This window comes from Myripristis murdjan, chromosome 4 (genome assembly GCF_902150065.1).
Source record: "Myripristis murdjan chromosome 4, fMyrMur1.1, whole genome shotgun sequence".
NCBI lineage: Eukaryota > Metazoa > Chordata > Actinopteri > Holocentriformes > Holocentridae > Myripristis > Myripristis murdjan.
The window spans coordinates 10486837-10494821 of NC_043983.1; the positions used below are offsets into that span (position 1 = coordinate 10486837).

The window sequence follows — 7985 nt, forward strand, 5'->3', positions numbered from 1 at the left end:
GGCATACCTACGTTTCCCCATTACCTGGGGCAAAGGGGTTGCCATGGGAACATTGACACATAGGTTTTGATAGCACGGTTGGCTTTGGTTTCCAGGCTCCACGGAGTTCGGCGCTGAAGAGCCTCCTGCAATCACAGCGGTTGAGCTGCAAACAGTGTTTGGGCTTGCCGAGGGGCTGTCTTAGTGGTTGGGCCACCGGGAGCCGCCGCTGACAGGGTCGCTGGAGGCCAGGTGAACAAAGGAGCAGCCACTGATCATTAGTGGTGCTGGCTGCCAGGCGATAAATGCAGCGCTCCACCTGAATGCCTCTTGTGGATCCCTCGCCTTGCTGCGGGTTCGATCACACCACCAGGGACAGCTGTGACAGCTGCGCCTCTCGCTGCCATTATCCCCACGGTCCCTCTCACAGCCCTGATTGTGATGATGAGAACCCTAATTACTGTGTGATGGCCACTGATGGATTGACAGGACCGGTTACCTCCAGAAATACAGGAGCTGAAGGATACATTCAAATTGCCAGCGATGCTGCAGACACAGTGGAGAGGCTCAGTTTAATTTCCAGTCCCTGATTATGGAGTGTTATTTACCCGGGGACAATGAAAGAAGCTGATTCTCACATTACCAGCGTAAAGACTCAGCCATTAATTAGTAAATTTGAGTGGTGCAGCGCTCTCCATCAATATTTGATATCACTTTAAGCTTTGAACATTTGTGAAATTTGTGTTTGGAGAATCATCACAGACAGTGAGTGCTGATTAAAGACTAAGTTTTGTTTGCCACCAGTTTAACATGAAAGAAGAATCCAGCCACAACTATATTTCATAGCAATTTGAATAGCAACCCCCCATACCTCAAACACTCAACATACATCTCTCTCTCTCTCTCTGTCACACACACATACACACACACACGTGCACACTCCATCCCTCTCTCTCCTCTCATTCCTTCACTCAGATAACACTCTGCTTTGTGGTTGCCATAGTAATCCCAAAGCCAATAATAGCCCTGAACCTTTCCTCCCTCACGTCAAGGGATGAAAATTGCCCCAATCAAATTTGCCCTCCAGTGTAGGTTTTCATTGCTGCCACCACGTCACACACACACACAAACATGCGCTGTGCTGTGGCTCCATCCGGTTCACCCAGACCCCCAGTCTCCACTGTGTTTTCCCATCTTCCAACCGGCACTCGGGAGAAGACAGCATTATAAATCAATTTACAAGCTGTGAGAGACATCCGGCTGTGGATGGAAATGTGCAGTGGCAGATGAAGGATATTGAAACACACACACACACACACACACATGCACGCGCACATACACATGGTGAGCAAGCATGCAGGCAGTGGCAGTATCTCGTGAGCAGCTGGCAGAGGAAACTTAATAGTGTTTTTGCATATGTGTGTGATGAATTGGGTACTTTGGGACTGAGGAGAGAGGAGGCGCCTCTATAGAGCATGTTGCGTTTGTTGGATCATCTGAGGATAAGGAAAGATGAATAATAATGAGGAGAACTCAGTCAGCCAGCGGTTGGTGAAGTCATGGAAAGTAACTTTACTGCTCAAGTGAGTCACTTGTGATAGGGAAATCAGGGAAATCAGTCGGCTATTTAAAATGTAAATGACGCCAAAACGCTAATGGCCCTTAAAACTAATAATCTTGGATAAAAGTCATTTCTTGCTTGTTTTTGATAAGAGCAAGTGGTGTTTTACCATTAGGAAACTGAAAAAGACTTAAGAAATACTTTATTTAAGATTACCGCGTAGTCCTGATAAGCCTCTGGATCTGCAATAAAGGCTTTAATATCTGTGGATGCCAGTGTGTGTTGGGGATTCAGCATGTGGTTGTATACACAGCATGGGGGCAAGCAATGAATCTGGGTATTGAACTAAATAATTCAGAGATTTTCAGATCATTTGGCAGCCCAAAACACAGAAATGCAGCGGATTCATCAGAGAAGTCAGACTTCTTGAGGACGGGCTTAAAAATTTTTCAGTTCTCAGGATTCAGAGTACCGCCAGTCTTCCTCCTTTCGCACATCCCAGGTAGAGCTGCTTCACACACACACACACACACACACACACACACAAATCTCACCCTGCCTTGTTTGTAACAGCCTCTGCCCACACGCTCCCTGTCTGCACTGAGATGGCCTTTCTCTTTGCTCAGGCTGTGATGGTAAAAGTTTTGGATTAAGGTATTTTCAATATGCTAACTAAAACCAGTGTGGCTGAGGTGAGATGCAGGCCGGTGCTGTTTGTGTATGGCCTATAGACTGCATGCGCATGTTCATGTAGGGGGAGGACAGGAAGCCTGACAATTTATCATTAATGAGGTTTAGCCAAGTGGCACATGACCATCAATTAGGTGAGAGTCAGACATGTAGGCAGGGGGCATATTTTGGTGAGCGGGGGTGCAAATGTCACGTGCACATTGACAAATAACATAAAAATATCAGCAGATTCACTGAAAACTGCTATTAAGGCTGATCTGTTGTGTGTAACTGCCCCAAATATCACCAGAATATCTAAAAGGAGGTGTACCTTTTCTACAAAGGAAAACATATGATGCAGTGGCTCTTAATAATGAAGTGCATATAAAAATGCACACCTACTGTTGAGTCACGTGGCATGTAACTGCCTGGCTGTACTGTAAATGAGCAGCAGTGACGGAGGCAGAGATGCTGGGGAATATTTCCTTTAATTCAAACACTTCACACGCCCATTAACACAATAATCAGTAAAATCCACAGGTGTCAGATTGTTTCAGCATCACAGTATAAAAGTAGCTACTCACACCAGCACGGGCCTAGAGCACAACAGAAACAACAAAAGCACATGGGAACGAGCTTCCACCGTTCAAGCGAACATCTCTGGAATAGAAAGGAAAGAGTTTGGTGTCAAGTAGCGGATTGGCACTTCTCAGCTTCATTTTTCAGAGAGAACCTGTCAAGACAGGAAGACTTGAGAGACAGTTCAGTATATATATATATATGAAACAAAAAAAAGCCTCAGAAAGGAATTAAATGTGGCTGTCAGTGAAAGGCATAAATGCATTATCCATCTGACCACCAATCTCCGTCTCACACACCCACCAGCACTGAGTCTCTCCTCAGCTCTCATTTAAATCGTTGCCAGTCAACCCTCTCCACCCCATATCTAATTAAACTGCTGCCGAGCACAGATTAAAAGGGACTGATTTTTAGCGCGGCAACAGGCAAGATAATGGAAAAGTTAATTCTGGCAATTCCTCGGTGGATCAAATAAAGGTTAGCATTCAAATTGGACAACCCTGTATTTAAACAGGGCAGAGCATCTAAGTTTATAACCAGGCTAATTTTATTGTGACTGTCCTCGCTTCAAACACCGACAGTTTATGCCCAACGCATTAGGATGTTTTCTGCTTTTCAGATAGCTGAGTGCAATCTGCAGGGGGAAAAAAAAAGATAAGCGAAAGGTTTCAGACAAAGAAATTGCAAATGGGTCATTCTTTCACTTGGAAAATGAGACGTGATAAGGTACAACCATTGCTAATGTGGGTAAGAGATTTGTATTAAGTTTTGTTCTTTCTTGGGTTTAGGCGTCCCAAACCAGCCAGCTGACAGACAGGAACATATTTCCCTGTTTTACTGTCACAAGGCTTCATACATTATAATTATCACTGGATAGAAGTAGTGATCTAAATCAGATATGACCCATATTAGTCCTGGGAGTACAGTGGATCACAACTCCTGTTTTGATATAAACAATATATGGAGACTTCAATGATGTCAGCTTACTACATGTGGGTCCAGTTACTTAGGAATAAATACTTTGGCCACTGTCATTTTTTTTTTTCTATTAGAAATATGTAGCATCCATTTAGTAGAATCTAAACACTGACAGAGTGCTCCAGTTTTGAAAATGAACCATAAGCCAATAAAAACTGTTTCAAAAAGTACTTTTGTAATACTTTTTGTTATGATGTCACTTTTCCAGTAAAGTATATCCAAAGTAATACACAGTTCAACCTCTGGAGAAAAGCATCCGCCTCTTTTCTTTTCTTTTTTTTTTTTTTCAGACAAAAAGTAATGTTTTTACACCATCAGAGGTCCATTTTCAGTTTCACTGGAAATACCCTGGATCGTAGTTCAGGGTATTAACGGCTCCAGTCAAGAATAACACCCTGTTACGTGGCATTTTCACTTTATGTGAAAGTAGGTTATGGTTGTAGAGGGCATCCTGGATCCATTGTGTGATATACTTGCAAAATAACTATTTCTCATCACAGGTTGTGGCTCAAACTTCACAATGACCCCGATTATCTCAAGAATTGTCACATCAAACGAGCAGGACTGACCATTTCCAGACGCCTAGCTTCAAACCAGTCATGCTTGCTTTAAAACAATCACATCAGTGTTGGTGATCACTCGAGGAAGCCTTTTCTGGTTTGCCACCTGTAGTTCTTAATTGTTTTCTGAACAGAAGAATAAACAAGTGATAAGACGTGAGCGTCGATCCTATTCCAAAACTTCACCATTCACAAAATGTAAATCTTAAACTTGGGCCACATTTGGGCTGACTTAATCAGTCAGAAGTGGCGAGATAGCCGGACCCTCGTGGATAGGTTTATTATCTTTCTCCCCTCGTATCAAATCTGTTGAATGATAAAGCCGCAGGAAACCAGGCAAGGCAATCAATTACAAAAATAGGACTCAGTTGGGCAATCCCCAAAACACATCACCCATATTTCAAGCATAATTGAGTATTAGAAACAATTCCACAGGCCCTGTGTATTGGCAGCAAATGTTCTCATCATCTAGAACCAGAGCACAAGGCGACCCACTATTGTACGATAAAAATCCACTGAAATTTAGTACAGACACTACAGAATAATTTTAGTCATGCTACAAGGAATTTGGCGACAAAGGGGTTGATTATAATTGAGGACGTTTCAGTAAAAACACAATAACCCTACAGAGCAGGCACTGGATGCTTCCACACCGAACCGGTTATGCAACAGGGATTACAACAGATCACTGACTTTCACACCATAGCAAAACCCGACCAGCACAACATTTGTATATAAAGCACACGGAGCATGTCAATCTCATTGCTACAAAGTGAGTTTAAAACACGAGGTGAGGGTGATCCTCCCGGCGTTGAGCTGAAGTGCCGGGGCTGTGTGTTCCACATGACAGCCGTCTGCCGCGTGGAAGGAAAACTCGGTGTTTGATGTCTGCGTTTGTCAGAGTGGTGGATGCGCTGCCTCTTTTAATTTCCCCTCTGTAGTCGCCCGCCTTTCTCCAAGCACTTGAGGCTGCAATCGCATGCAATTTCTTTTAATTCCTTTGGACAGCAGAGCGCACCGAGAGGAGAAACTGCTCTTCATGTCAAAGCGTGTGTGGTTGTTTTCCCGAGTGCGATCCTGGATAGTTCTTATTCCTTAGGTTTGTAGTCACGGGAGAAAGAAAAAAAAAAATCATCAAAATGACCCGTCCTGCAAAGGCTGCAAGAGAAGTGACGTCGACGCTCACTTCCTGGTGCATGGTGCATAATTGGCATGTCATAGACAATCATACAAATTTTTATAGATGTACAGTTATATACATTACAATTTCAACACACGTTGTCATCCCAAAACATACAAAAAGTGTCGTACAAATACCACATAGTCAACATATAAAATTATAGTCAACAACTTGGGGTAAAATGTCATACGAGGCAAAAAATCAACGCTCTCCCTCTCTTTCTCACACATGCACGTCACACACATCGTAAGGCTTTTGGGTTTCATGAAACTTTGAGAACGGCGAGCGTACATCGATGCCATTTACATATTCATGCCATGCAAATGGTACTCTAGTTTGCAATATACCAGAATTCTGCTCTCAGAGACGCGAGATGCTGTGATTGTTCTGTTTGTCCCTCGTCTCCCCTGCAGCGGGCGGGCCATGGCAACCGGGATCAAAGGGTCATTTGCACATCAGGATGTAGTGCCACTTCAAAGAACACAGGGTTACACAAAAACATCTTTGTGCCGAGTAAACAGTACGCTGTGTGTTGAATTACATCCTTTATGTCAGATTACATTAACACAACCATGCCACACACACGACGTACACGGTGCAGGCGAGGACAGGCGGGACAGTTCGATGCACAGGTGTCTCCCAACCTTTGATCCAGAAGTGGCTGAAGAAGTTGGCAGAGGGAGACATCCAGAAAAGACTCTTTCATCTGTCATATTCATCTGTGGCGGGGGAATGTTCAGCCCGGCTAGGTTTAATGAGCTTTCATTGTGAGTGTGGAGAGGGACCGGTCAAACCTCGGCCATTAAAAATCTCTAGTCCAGCCATGCACGTCCAAAGGGCTTCATTTTCCGAGTCCGACTCTGCAGAGGATGTTTATTATTTCTTAATACATCAGAGGAACATCGCTCTCGCCGTGTAGGCATTTGTTTCCTGGGTGACCTTCGTTTTACTCTCCCCTCATTGATATATCCACTGTTTTCAGCTGTTTCAAAAGAAAACACAAAGGTGCAGAGCAGAATTCATAGAAACCAGTGCAAACATCTAATAAAATCAGCATCGAGTGGTGTCTTGTTTTTTTGTTTTTTCGTTGTTTTTTTTTTTTTTTTTTTTTTTTTTTTTTTTGCCTTTTATGATCTCGACACTCTCTGGCTTAGGGCCCCGAGAGCAGCTTTGTAAGAGGCACCTCTCGTTCTCCCAGCAGCACATCCCTCTTCAGGCTGGTGCCTTTGTTCACCACCTTGATCTTCACCGACAGGTTCTTCACTTGAACCGAGGTCACCGAGTCAAAGAAGAAGTCCTCGTTGAACACGGGGTTGCGGCTGTTCTTGATGATGTTGCTCCTCTGCTTCTGCAGCTTGCCCGGGTTCAGGTAGACGGACACGCAGCAGTTGATGCTCTTGATGTCGAAGAGCTTGTCGTACAGACTCTCCGCGGCCAGGATGCGGATGCGCAGGCGGGCGGTGCCGGCATCGTAGTTGGCGCTGATCCTCACCGTGCCGCCTTTGTGCAGGCTGATGGTGTGCTCTCGATGCAGTCCTGGGTCCGAGGCGGCCGCACCGCCGTGGAGGGTAGAAGTGTGGAGCCGCCGCTGGATGTTGGGGCTGGGCTCGGCTGAGCTGCACTCGTCGGTGGACAGGGAGCTGTGGCGCGCAAATGTCCTCTTGGCCTTCACCACCTTGGCCTGCGTCTCATGGGTGAAGATTTTGAGCAGGGAGGCGGAGCGGGAGAGCAGAGGCGAGCTGAATGGTGAGGACTCGGCTGAGGAGCAGGTGTCACTCTCCCCGCCGCTGAAATAACGGTAGGGGTTGATGTGAGAGGTGTTGAAGTCAGCTGGATTCAAGTGGCTCCCCCCTTCGCTGCCTCCGCTCTTCCCTTGCGTCCTCCTCTGGATGTTTGGGGAGGTCATGGGGCTGGTGAGGTCGCAGTGGAACAGGGACTCTTTGCGGCGGGTGTGAGGGCTTTCCTTCAGTGTGGCAAAGCCGTAGGAGGTTTGTGTCTTGGCGACGTAAGGCAGGGACATGGCCGTCTGCGACTGGGGGTCTGCGTTGGTGTCCCCGGCCACCACATCGTCCGCGCTCTCTATCTGTATGATGTGGCGGTTCGCCGCTCGCAGCAGGTTCTTGGTGTCCCCGGCAAGCTTGGCCACCAGACGGGGGCTGCGAGGGCTGCTGATCTTCTTCCCGCTGCTGATGGTTTGCTCGGAAGCGGAGACTCGCAGTCCTTCTTTGGCCTTCACATCGGGGATCTCGGGCTCTGGGGGGCAGCTGACAAGCTTGGGAGGGATGAAGAAGTCTGGGATTTTGTCGGGTGTGAGGACGTTGCTGTAGGCTGGCGCGCCGCCCTTCTTGTCTCCGTTCTCCCCCTGTCGCAGCACGTTGGTCTCCACCGACCCACGGATCTTATCCAGAACCCACATGGTCCCACTGGACGTGACCAAGTGGGATGTGTGGGTGAAGGGGCGGTGCAGTCAGGGGTTATC

The 7985-nt window shown here is 46.4% G+C and overlaps 1 protein-coding gene across 1 annotated transcript; it reads right to left on the minus strand.

Annotated features, from left to right (window-relative positions):
* Window positions 1–739: 739 nt before the first annotated feature.
* LOC115358528 (C2 calcium-dependent domain-containing protein 4C) lies at window positions 740–7985 on the minus strand. Its single transcript, XM_030050561.1, has 2 exons — window positions 6125–7985; window positions 740–751 (listed from the first exon to the last, which is right to left on the minus strand). Exon 1 carries the CDS (start codon window positions 7920–7922, stop codon window positions 6657–6659), a length of 1266 nt encoding a protein of 421 aa, XP_029906421.1. The 5' UTR covers window positions 7923–7985; the 3' UTR covers window positions 740–751; window positions 6125–6656.